General features: G+C 36.3%; 1 protein-coding gene across 1 annotated transcript in view; it reads left to right on the top strand.

Annotated features, from left to right (window-relative positions):
• The window catches only part of lepr (leptin receptor), a 127761-nt gene that overhangs the window by 70632 nt on the left and 43867 nt on the right, over positions 1-13262 (top strand). The window contains exon 12 of the mRNA XM_059984384.1: positions 13052-13205. Within this exon, the coding sequence (XP_059840367.1) occupies positions 13052-13205 (154 nt within the window). The remainder of the gene's footprint in view (positions 1-13051; positions 13206-13262) is intronic.

Below are 13262 nucleotides of genomic sequence, written 5' to 3'. Positions count from 1 at the left end.
GTGGACAATTTCAATGTAAGGGCAATCTACCTTGCCTGTTTTCTACCAGCCTCTTTCAGAACAACATTATGAGCATGCCTAAGGATGTAAAATACTTGTCATGGAAATTGACTTGTGATAAATGAATTTTTTAGCCAAATTTCTGTACATCTTTGTAAAGTCACAAGGAAAGAATAGCTTGTGGATTCACACTTTGTCTGTCTGTGGAAAAAAAAATTAGCTTGGTTCTAATTCAATGTTGAGAGATGATTAGGTGTCCAATTCTGCATAGAACTTATCTACATTTCTTTACATTGACATATCTTCATTTACCCAGGCTTGCTTTAAAATATTTTAAACATGATTAACTTAAATACACTACAAGTGTAATTTCTGGTTTAGATTTTATAGTTGTGGGAAAAGAATACTGCAGAAACAAAACTCACTAAAGCATTTGGCAATTGTGACTCAACTAGCGAAATGCATAACTTTGCAGACTGTGTAGCACAGGTTGCATGGTTGGAAGATCTACTATCTTGGGACTGCTCTAGAGGAAGCTCCAAAAACATTAACATTCTTCAAGTAAAGACCAGAAAAAAAAAACAATTGCTAGAAAATAAAAGGAATATTGTAGATAGAAGGCCCTTCTGCATCAGCACTGAACATCTTTAGTTTATTCAGCACAATCTTCAGCTACAATATTTTGTAATTGTCAGACTTGACCTGGTCGGTGAGTGTTTAATATATTGCCGCAAGGGTGCTTAGCCTTTAATCTTGTTATTAGCAAAGCTGTTGATTATGGAACTAGCAGGCCTTCTCACAGTGCTTTTAATTTCAGCATAGAATCATAACAGCTTGCTCACAAATACAAGTAATTACTTTCTGGAGGGTTGCATAAAATATTGCAGGAAATAGTTTCAAGTTTACATAATGTAATCAAAAAACATTTTTGCGTGTCCACCAGATTGATTTTTCCTTCCCTTTTCCTCTTATGCTCTTTCATTCCAGAGTACAGATTTCTTCGTATCAGCTTCCTACAGGGACTGCCTCTGCAGCCCTTGTAAGTAATTTCAACGTGACCCAGCAGACAGACAATTTATTACATCAGATGCCTGTTTCTTTTTCATTAAACTTGGACAATGTGTAAAACAACAGTGTCTGCAAGATCTGTTTCGAGCCAGGCAAATTAGATTTCTTTCTTTAGTCTTCGCTATAACCCTACAAGAAAGCTGCATTCACCATGCAGGACACGTTCTCTTTTTGCTGCTGCCATCAGGATCCTCAGATTCCACACAGTTATTACCATTCAACTTTCAGGCTCCTGAATCAGAGGGGATAACTTCACTCACCTCAGTTCTGAATGGATTCCACAACCTATGGACTCACTTTCTATGAGCCTACAACTCTGTTCTCAGTATTATTTATTTACCAACACTTTTTAAAATTTGCACAATTAGCTTTTTGCACATTGGTTATTTGTCAGCCTTTGTATGCAGTTTTCCATTGATTCTATTGTATTTCTCTGCTCTGTTTGAATGCCTGCAAGAAAATTAATCTCAAGATAGTATACGGTGAGATATATGTACTTTGATAATAAATTTACTTTGTACTTTTGTACTTTGGATAAGAACAGATTCTGTTGTATCTGGTGATGCTATGAAGTCAAATGGCAGCAAGTATCACTGGATAACCATCAGGAAGCATAGATCATTATCAGAATGCTGGACAAGAACTGCGATGGGGCTATCGTAGTGGCATCTATATGACTATGGTGTAAAAGTTAAACATCTGCTGTATAATTAGCTTCCTGTTTGTAGTGTGACTGTAGGAATTGTCATTAATGCTCCTCAATAACATGCTCATTTGGGTTCTGCCAGTACCACTTGGTTTCCAGGATGCATCATTATTTTTTTCTAGGCTTAGATCTAGGAGATGAAAGTAGTTGCCATTGAAAAGGGGAACCTTCGCTCCAATTTGGCACTAACCTAAGGACATAGGATATAACAGTCTGTAAATTATGTTACATAAAACTTTGGTTACGTGCACTTGGAGTGTTTTGTCACCCCATTACAGGAAGGATTTGGAGGTTTTAGGGAAGATACAGAAGAGAATTACCAGGATACTGCTCGAATTAATGTGTTTTAGCTACAAGGAGAGGCTGAACAAACTTGGGTTGTTTTCTCTGAAATGTCAGAGGCTAAGTGGAGACCAGATAGAAGTTTACAAAATTATGAAAGGCGCAGATATAGAATGCAGCCAGAATCTTTTCCATGGGTAGAAATGTCAAATACTTCAGAGCATAGCTCTTAAGAGAGGATACAGCTAGAAGAGATTTTGAAGATGTTTGGAGATAGTGAATGGAGGGATATGGATCATGTGCATGCAGAAGTGGTTTTTTAAATTTTGCTTCATGTTTGGCTCAGACATTGTGGGCCCAAAGATCTGTTCCGGTGCAGTTCAGTTCTATGCTCTATGTTCTAAGGTACTGTAGGAAAATTGCAGTTAGTCGGGATCCAGAAGAATGGTATTCAGTAGGTAAAGAGATATGTGTGTAATGCAAAGGAAGGTGGTATATCTGATGGGAGCAGATACAAGTATTGTTAGAAATGATTGATAGGAACAGATAGAATAGATAAGAATAGGAACAGCATCCACTTCATCAGTGTTTGTCCTCTCACCAGCTTAAGAACAACTCCATGTAATCAATTTCATTCATAAATTTTCTTATGGTATAGCAGTTCATGACAGTATAGAGTAGGAACTGAGTGTCATCTGGACTTAGGCTGCGTGACAGATTGCTCAGTCAGGGAACTACAAGGGTGAGTAGTGACATCAGTGGTGGGTTTCCACAGTTATATTAATAGCAAAAGGATAGTGAGGGATAAAATTGGTCCCTTAGAGAATCATAGTGGACAGCTATGTGTGGAGCCAAAACAGATGGGGGAGATTTTGAACAATTTCTTTTTTTTTTGTATCACTAAGGAGATGGATATTGAATTGTGTAAAGTAAGGGAAACAAGTAGGGAAGTTATGGAAACTATGATGATTAAAGAGGAGGAAGTACTGGCACTTTTAAGGAATATAAAAGTGGATAAATCTCTGGTTCCTGACAGGATATTCCCTAGGACCTTGAGGGAAGTTAGTGTAGAAATAGCAAAGGCTCTGATAGAAATATTTCAAATGTCATTAGAAATGGGGATGGTGCCAGAGGATTGGAGTATTGCTCATTTTGTTCCATTGTTTAACAAGGGTTCTAAGAGTAAATCTAGCAATTATAGGCCTGTAAGTTTGACGTCAGTGGTGGGTAAATTAATAGAAAGTATTCTTAGAGATGGTATATACATTTATCTGGATAGTCAGGGTCTGATTAGGAACAGTCAACATGGATTTGTGTGCGGAAGGTCATGTTTGACAAATCTTATTGATTTTTTTGAAGAGGTTACTAGGAAAGTTGACGAGGGTAAAGCAGTGGATGTTGTCTATATGGATTTCAGTAAGGCCTTTGGCAAGGTTCCACACAGAAGATTAGTTAGGAAGGTTCAATCATTAGGTTTTAATAATGAAGTATAAAATGGATTCAATAGTGGCTGGATGGGAGATGCCAGAGAGTAGTGGTGGATAACTGTTTGTCAGGTTGGAGGCCGGTGATTAGTGGTGTGCCTCAGGGATCTGTACTGGGTCCAATGTTGTTTGTCATATACATTAATGATTTGGATGATGGGGTGGTAAATTGGATTAGTAAGCATGCAGAAGATACTAAGATAGGTGGCATTGTGGATAATGAAGTAGGTTTTCAAAGCTTGTAGAGAGATTTAGGCCAGTTAGAAGAGTGGGCTGAACGATGGCAGATGGAGTTTAATGCTGATAAGTGTGAGGTGCTACATTTTGGTAGGACTAATTGAAGTAGGACATACATGGTAAATGGTAGGGCATTGAAGAATGCAGTAGAACAGAGTGATCTGGGGGACGTCATGTGATGACGTAGGATCGAGACGTGGAAATCAGCTCTCCCGTAAAAAACTAGTAAAATAATGTTTAAGTGAAGAAAAGTTAGTAAATACTTTTTAAAAATTACTTATGAACTACTCAGGATTTTCTTAAGATATCCCTCCTAAACAGAAGCAGAAGAAAACTTTGAAGACAACACAAGTTGGAAAAGAATCAAGGCCGGCTGCCATGAAAGAGCCTGGGGCTCAAGTGCATTACCTCTGGTGATACAGAACAGGAAACTGCGGCAACATCAACTGTTTCCAAAAAAAAAAGAGCAACAGGAATTGCGCATGCATGAAGGAAGGGGCATGCACAAACACGAGCAACCCAAACTAAAGATCCCAGCTATGATCGAAACTGAAAGCGAAAGTGAATATGAGGTGGAATTAGATTCTCTGGATAAATCAGACGAAGATGAAGAGACAAACAAAGAAGAGCAACAGGAAGAGGTTGGAGGTGATATTGGAGACATAAAAAATCTTTGGTGCAAATGCATGAATTAAAAACATTAAAAGTAATAAAAAGATATTAACAATATGAAGGTTATGTTTAATAAAATGATGAAAAGACAGGACAAAATGGACAAGAAAATTAAAAACTTGGAAGAAACAACCAGAGACACCATTGATAGAGTGAATAAAATGGAAGATAATATTTCTGCCTGGACATCAGAAAGAAAACGGTTGTTGGAAAAAGTGGATGTACTTGAAAATTTTAGTAGACAAAATAATATTAAGATTATTGGACTTAAAGAAGGTATAGGGGGAGAGGATCCAATAAATTTTTTTCAAAAATGTATTCCGGATATTTTGGAAATGGAAGAAGGAACCCGGTTAATTGAAATTGAAAGGGCTCACGGAGCCTTAAGACCAAGACCTCAAGTTGATCAAAACCCACGATCAATCTTGATAAAATGCTTAAGATATCAAGATAAAGAAAAGATCCTGAAGGTAGCTGCCCAACATGCCAGAAAGAGAAATGAGCCATTGATGATAGAAGGGAAAATAGTTCTTTTCTATCCTGATATAAGTTATGACCTTTTGAAGAGAAAGAAGGAATTTAACCCAGCAAAAAAAGTTTTATGGGAAAAAGGTTATAAATTTATATTGCACCACCCGGGAACCCTGATAATTTTTTTGGATGATGGAAAAAGAAATTTTTTTTACTGATTATCGGGATGCAGAAGAATTTGCAAAAGAACTCCCAAATATTCACTAATCACAGCCAAAGATTTAAAAGTGAAACGGATTAAAGATAAAGACAGGGACAGTGAATGGAGTTGAAGGATGTTTAAGGACAGAAGAATATTTAAATGTATTCTTAATTATATGATACAGTGGGAGAAAGGTAATAATTTGAGAAATATTAATCGAGAGTAGTGATATTATTTTTTCCTTTCTTATATATACTTTTTTATGTTACGAGGGAGCTGGGGGAACTTCGGATCGATTGCTACGGGACTCACGTGTGTAATCATGGCGATTGCCATGACCCGTACAATGGAGGGGGGTAATGTTGTGTTTTTTTTAATCTGCAACATTAGTAGGGGCGTATTTTGTTATTTTTTTTCTTTATAATCTATTTTTCTTTTATCTTTCTTTCTTTGCCTTGACAATCAGGGAGGGGAGACACATAGCAACATGGAGAATTTTAAAAAGATTCCCCAAGGTACTATGAAAGTTGAAAGGTTAGGTATTACTATAGATTGGAGTAACCCTGTTAAAAATAATGACTACTTTACAGAATTTTTAAAGTTTTAATGATAATGGGCTTAATGGACCAGTAAAAAGAAAAAGAATTTTAACATACATTAAGAAAATGAAAATAGATATAGCTTTTTTACAAGAAACACACTTAACAGAGATAGAACATCAGAAGTTAAAGAGAGATTGGGTCGGAAATGTTATTGCAGCTTCATTTAGTTCAAAGGTGAGGGGAGTTGCAATTTTGGTTAATAAAACTTTACCAATTAAAATACAAAATGTATTAACTGATTCTGCGTGGAGATATGTAATTATACATTGTCAAATTTTTTTCAGAAGTATGGACTCTTATGAATATTTTTGCACCAAATGAAAATGACTTTCATGATAACTCTTCCAAAATTGAATTTGGAAGAACAGAAGGGATTAGATTTGCCTTTCACATTAAAAGAGGTCAAAGAAGCTCTAGGATCACTTCAGAGTAATAAATCCCCAGGAGAAGTTGGTTTTTCGCCCAAATTTTATTAAAAGTTTAAAGATTTACTAATTCCTCCTTTTATAGAGTTAATATACCAAGTAGAAAGAACGCATAAACTTCCAGAATCTTTTTTGACAGCTATTTTAATAGTATTGCCAAAAAAAGATAGAGATCTTTTAAAACCAACATCATATAGACCTATTTCTTTGTTGAATACTGACTATAAAATAACAGCAAAAATTTTATCTAATAGATTATCTAAATACTGACCAAAATTAATACATATGGATCAAACAGGATTTATCAAAAATAGACAATCGGCAGATAATGTAACTCGGTTACTTAGCATAATTCATTTGGCACAAAAGAGGGAGGAAATGAGTGTGGCAGTTGCCTTAGATGCAGAAAAAACATTTGATAGATTGGAATGGGATTTTTTCTTTAAGGTATTGGAAAAATATGGATTAGGAGTATCTTTTATAAAATAGATTAAAACCTTAAATACTAATCCCAAAGCTAAAGTAGTGACAAATGGTCAAATTTCAACATCATTTTAGTTAACAAGGTCAACTAGACAAGGTTGTCCATTATCACCTGCTTTATTTGTGTTGGCGATAGAACCATTAGCTGAATTAATTAGAACGGACCCAGATATTATGGGTTTCAGAGTTAACCAGGAAGAACATAAGATTAATTTATTTGCTGATGATGTTTTGCTTTATTTAACAAACCCATTGTATTCGCTGCGTATATTATCTTCTAGATTGGAAGAATATGGGCAAATATCAGGCTACAAAATAAATTGGGATAAAAGTGAAGTTCTACCCCTTACTAAAGGAGATTATAGTCAATGTCGACTAATAGCTCAATTTAGATGGCTGAAAAATGGTATAAAATATTTAGGTATAACAGTTGATAATGATATAAAGAATTTATATAAATTAAATTATTTACCATTATTGAAAAAAATTCAAGAAGATCTTGATAAATGGATGACGATACCAATAACATTAGTAGGCAGAGTAAATGCTGTAAAAATGAATATATTCCCTAGATTACAATATTTATTACAAACACTACCAATACAATAACCTCAGAAGTTTTTTCAAGAGTTAAATAAATGTGTGAGGAAGTTCCTTTGGAAAGGTAAGATGTCAAGAATATTGTTGGAAAAATTGACATGGAAATTTGACCTAGGAGGGTTGCAACTTACAAACTTTAAGAATTATTATAAAGTAAATCAACTTCGATTTATTGCATCTTTTGATGACGATAAACCGGCATGGATTAGAATAGAATTAGATAAAATAGGAGAAAATATACCAGAAGATTTTATATATAAGTGGGAATCTAAATGGATACGGGAAAAGAAAGAATCTCCTATATTAAAACATTTGATTGATTTATGGGATAAGATAAATGTTGTTGATGAGATAAAGAAATCTTTATTAACAAAGAGACCTTTAATTCAAAATAAACTTATTCCTTTTACAATGGATAACCAACTTTTATACAATTGATTTCAAAAAGGGATTAGATATATAGGCGATTGTTTTGAAGGAGGTATATTAATGTCATTTGATCAATTAAAGAATAAATACAAAATATCAAACAACACTTTTTTGTTATTTCCAATTAAGGGCTTATTTAAGAGATAAATTGGGTCAAACAATGTTATTGCCAAAACCTAATGAAATAGAAACTTTAATTCAAAAAGGAAATATTAAAAAATTATTTCTTGTATGTATAGTTTGATTCAAAAACAGGCAATTAAACAAGGAATTCATAAGTCAAGACAAAAAATGGGAAACTGATTTGAATATTAAAATTGAAGAAACAAGTAGTCTTGACAGTATGACAAATACAACAAATGTCCAGTTAAGATTAGTGCAATATAATTTTTTACATCTGTTATATATTACACCACAAAAAATAAATAAATTAAACCCAAATTTATCTGATCAATGTTTTTGATGTAATCAAGAAATTGGTACTTTTTTACACTCAGTCTTGTTTTAAAATTCAACCTTTTTGGAGAAATTTAAGAATTTTATTGGAACAAATTATTGGAACACAACTTCCACATAATCCAACATTATTTTTACTAGGCGATATTGAAGGGATAAAACCGAAATCCAAACTGAATAAATATCAGAAAGAATTCATAAAAATTGCATTGGCAGTAGCCAAAAAGGCTATTGCAGTTACTTGGAAATCGGATTCATACTTAAGTATAGATCATTGGAAGAATGAAATTTTTAGCTGCAGTCTACTTGAAAAAAATACTTATAATTTAAGAGATAAATATGAAATATTGCTGAAAGTTTGGCGCCCTTATTTTAAAAGATAGGATTAAATATGTAGGTGCTCCGAAGATAAAATTATTGGTTATCTGGGGAAAGAAATAAATATATATACTAAAGCTATTATGAATTCCATGGAGCATGTGGGGATCTTCCGATATCCCGGCATTCTTTCTTTCTTTTTTCTTCTCTCTTTTTTTTCCTCTTTCTACAGGGATATGTTAGGGGGGAGGGGGGAAGGGGTGATAATTTTTTCCCTTCTGTAACCTATTTGAAAATTCAATTAAATAAATTTATATAAAAAAAAAGAACAGAGTGATCTAGGAATAATGGTGCATAGTTCCCTGAAGATAGAATCTCAGGTGGATAAGGAGCTGAAAAAAGTTTTTGGTATGCTGGCCTTTATAAATCAGAGCATTGAATATAGGAGTTGGGATGTAATGTTGAAATTGTACAAGGCATTGGAAAGGCCAAATTTGGAGTATTGTGTACAGTCCTGGTTACCAAATTATAGGAAAGAGGTCAACAAAATAGAGAGAGTACAGAGAAGATTTACTACAATGTTACCTGGGTTTCAGCACCTTAGTTACAGGGAAAGGTTGAACAAGTTAGGTCTTTATTCTTTGGAGTGTAGAAGGTTGAGGGGGGACTTGATAGAGGTAATTAAAATTATGAGGCGAATAGATACAGGTGACATGGATGGGCTTTTTCACTGAGTGTAGGGGAGATTCAAACACGAGGAAATGTGTTGAGTGTTAGGGGGCAAAAGTTTAGGGGTAACATGAGGGGGAACTTCTTTACTCAGAGCTGTGTGGAACAAGCTTCCAGTAAAAGTGCTAGAGGCAGGTTCAATATTGTCATTTAAAGTAAAATTGGATAGGTATATGGACAGGAAAGGAATGGAAGGTTATGGGCTGTGCGCAGGTCGGTGGCACTAGGTGAGAGTAAGCGTTTGGCACAGACTGGAAGGGCCGAGATGGCCTGTTTCCATGCTGTAATTGTTCAATGGTTATATAGCTACTGGAGGTAATTTTGAGGGACAGGTCTATCAACAAACCAATTTGGAATAGTCATCACTGCTTTGAGTGCGGGGAAATCAAGTTTGAAGAATTTTTTTGAGGATAGATGAAGTTAGGGCAGTGGATGGTTGAAGGTGTTTCTTGGTCTGGAAACCTGTGACAAGATGTGTACCAAAGAGGTTGTTGCTGGGACCTTTGTTGTGCATAATTAATATAAATAATTTGGATGTGAGTGTGATTAGTAAGTTTGCAGATCATACTAAAATAGTTGGTATTATAGATACCGAAGATAGTTACCAAGAACTACACAGGGATCTTATTCATCCAGGAAAATGGGGTGAAGATTGCCATAGACACAAGAGATCTGAAGATTGTGAAATGGCTTTCAATTTGGATAAGTGTGAAATGTTACACTTTGGAAAGTCAAACCAAGAAGGACTTGTAGACTGGTTGCACCCTGAGAAGTGCTGTGGAAAAGAGGAACATAAAAGTATGAATACACAGTTAGCTAAAAGTGAGATCACCGAGAGACAGGGTGGTGAAGAAGGTGTCTGGCATGCAAGCTTTCATCATTCAGATATTGAGTATAATGTTGCAGTTGTATAAAATGTTGGTGAGACTGCAGTTGGAGTATTGTGTGCACTATTGGTCATCCTGTTATAGGAAGAACTTCGTTAAGCTAGGATGTGCAGAAATGGTTTCTGAAAATGTTGCCAGGACTTGAGGATCTGATTTATAGGGAAATGTTGGGCAGGTTAAGACTTTATTCCTTAGAATATAGGAGGTTGAGTGATGGCCTTATGGAAGTGTATAAGATCATGAAGGGTAAGGATAGGGAGCATGCATTCCAAACCAAATTGAGTCCTTAGATCCAAATCCCTGGAGCAGCCTGGAGTAGGTCCAAAGCCTTGGATTCAGTTTATCATGTTAGCTGGGCAAGTCATCACAAAGTTTGGCAGACACGAAGCACAGCAGCTAGGGGCAAGCTCACAGCCTCAACGTTATGGAGAGAAGTCTATATTGTCTGGCATTTAAATTGACTGAACAGTAGATCGTACCTGTCATTAGGACCTGGGCTCCATCGTGGCGAATCACTCTGGGCCTAGAACACACCACCAAGTTGCTGTTTCTTCATCCTTCTGGGTAGAAATTCAGTATTTACTTCTGTTCCACCAGGTTTGTGTGCAGTCAAATTTTACATTTCACTTTACCATCTAGAAATACATTGAACCATTGCAGTTGTGGAAAAGTCTCAAGTTGTAAACATTTTTTAAAATGTTGCAATTTTCTTATGAGCTGATTTCTGGAGGGTATTGGATAGGTTGCCATCAGTGATGTGGAAATAAATGGTTGAGTGGGAGTGAGTGCAACAAAATAATCTCATTGAAGAGCTCATATGATGATATGAACTGAAATAGAAAAGCTTAAGTGGTTTATTTTTATCTGAATTTTTGTGATACAATTACTTCCACTGCAGTTACTGCTACCCACACATAGGATTAGAAATGAAACTATTATTTTAAAACTAACCCCTGTCTTGAGTGCAGAACATGTTGGCCTGGAAATTCATTTGCGTCCATTTTTGATAGCAAAGTGGGATCAGGATATTTCAAAAAGTTCAAAAGTAAATTTATTATTAAAGTACATGTGTGTCACCATTCACAACCCCAAGATTTATTTTGTTACAAGCATACACAGCAAATCCAAGAAACATAATAGAATCAATGAAAACATGCACCCAACAGGATGGACAAACAACCGATGTGCAAATACAAAAGAGAAAATAAGAAAAAAATAATATATAAACAATAAATAATGAGAATATGAGATGAAGAGTCCTTGAAAGTGAGTCAATAGGTTGTGGGAGTAGTTCAGTGATGGGACAAATGAAGTTGAATGAAGTCATCCCCTCTGGTTCAATAGCCTGATGGGTGAGGGTTCAGAACCTGAAAGGACGGCAGAAAATGGCATTGCACTATATGTATGTTAGTTCAGGAGCAGGGGCTTATTTAAGTGCTTTTTGGTTGCAGTTAGTTGCTGTTGGGAAGGGCCGCCCTTAAATCGTTGCAATGTTCCTAGCACTAAATGACCACAGTGAGGTCCGATTTTGCAAAAGTGCATTCAGCCCTGTGTCTGTAAGTGCAGTAGTAGCAGAGGTTGTGTGATCAGAGTATGGTGTTCTCTTAAGGGGCTGTCTATTCATGGCTCCTCATGTGGCTGTAGAGGTTGATCTGGAATTCATGCATTCTGGTGCAGGTTCGGCAAGTGTAAGTGGTCAGTGGTTGGGTCTTTTGGTTGTTCAGTCTCTCCCTTTGCAGATGCTACTCGTTCCCAGTGGCACAGTTGAGGTCAGTCATGTAGCATCACTTCCTCTTGAACAGATTTCCTCCAAGCGTATCTTTGAGTGCAATGTCTTCCCAGTTTCGATCTAATGTTGAATTTCTTCAGGCTGATTTTGATGTTATATTTCCTTTGTCCACCAGGGATTCATTGACATTTGTTTAAAAGGGAATAAAGGATTCATTTGGGGAGATGTGAGTTAGGCATCCAGATGACATGATCTACCCATTGGAGTGGGCATTGCCTTATCATAGTGGACATGTTGTTCACGTTGGCCTCCTTCAATATGATGATTATGCGAATCATCCTTCCAGCTGAGTCTAAAGTACTTTGTATTTTCTACCTCTTCCTAAATCCAAAGGAACTAGTGACATGGGCTCAGCATTAATTTTTAATTCTTCTCTGAATCTCTTTTCTCCTTGTTAAATGAGGCATTGTGTCAAGATGATGGAGGTGGGAGCAAGTTGTGATGGCTGCAGAGTGGAGACCGCATCCAGCCAAGAATGGAGAAAGTAAGCATGAGTGGGAGGGGCAAGAAAATGGTGTTTGGGTTGAAGACAATAGAAGGAAATCAGGAGTCGGGTGGATCTAGCAAGGACCTAGGTTTGAAGCCAGTTGATCATTGGTGTGGTCTTGGCTCCAGATGGTCGCTGGTAGATGTAGATGAGATGAGATCAAGGCCACCTGCAGTGACAATTTCAATATGTGCAGAAAGGATTTGGTCAGCAAAGATCAGTAATATAAGGAAATACCTGAGAAGGCTGTTTTCTGAAGAAGTGGTCTTGAGTATGGAAGGATAAAGTCTTTGTTGTTCAAAATATAAAATTAACTTATGATCTGCTTCTATCATGACCTTCATTTCATTATATAATCAGATGTGAGGTTTTGTGGTCCAACAGTCTTGGCTGCACCCTGTGCTCATATCTGTGTGGAGTGCATTCAACTGGTTGAAGGCTGGCTTCTATGCTGGTGAAGATCAGGGGACAAAGGTGAATGAGTCATTAGCTGACATTTCTGACTGAACATGGTTGTGAATGCTTCAGATTTGTCATTAACTGTGCATGTTGGACCCTGTCATCACTGACAATGGGATATATGTGGAGCCTTCTGATACATGTCAATGTCCGCTAAGACCCTTATGCATCTCTGTTCTTCCCATTGTTTACTAGAGCAAATTATGAAATGCATTTCTTTTCTGATTGCTTGTGCAGTTCTTATTATTGCAGTTTCTCTTTGCAGACTTTATTTACTGTCAATGAGACATTTATCATCACTGAAGTAGCTGATCCTTGTGCGATATATGTTGCCCGTGTACGCTGTATGAGGTTTGAAGGACCTGGATACCAAAGCGAATGGAGCAGTTTAGTGAATACAAATCTTGCAGATATCCAGGGTAATATTTTCGTCTAGCTTTCAACTAATAAATAACCAATAAAGTTTCTGTGAAACT

The sequence above is a fragment of the Hypanus sabinus genome, chromosome 11, assembly GCF_030144855.1.
Source record: "Hypanus sabinus isolate sHypSab1 chromosome 11, sHypSab1.hap1, whole genome shotgun sequence".
In the NCBI taxonomy this organism is placed as follows: domain Eukaryota; kingdom Metazoa; phylum Chordata; class Chondrichthyes; order Myliobatiformes; family Dasyatidae; genus Hypanus; species Hypanus sabinus.
This window is presented reverse-complemented; position numbering and strand designations above follow the sequence as displayed.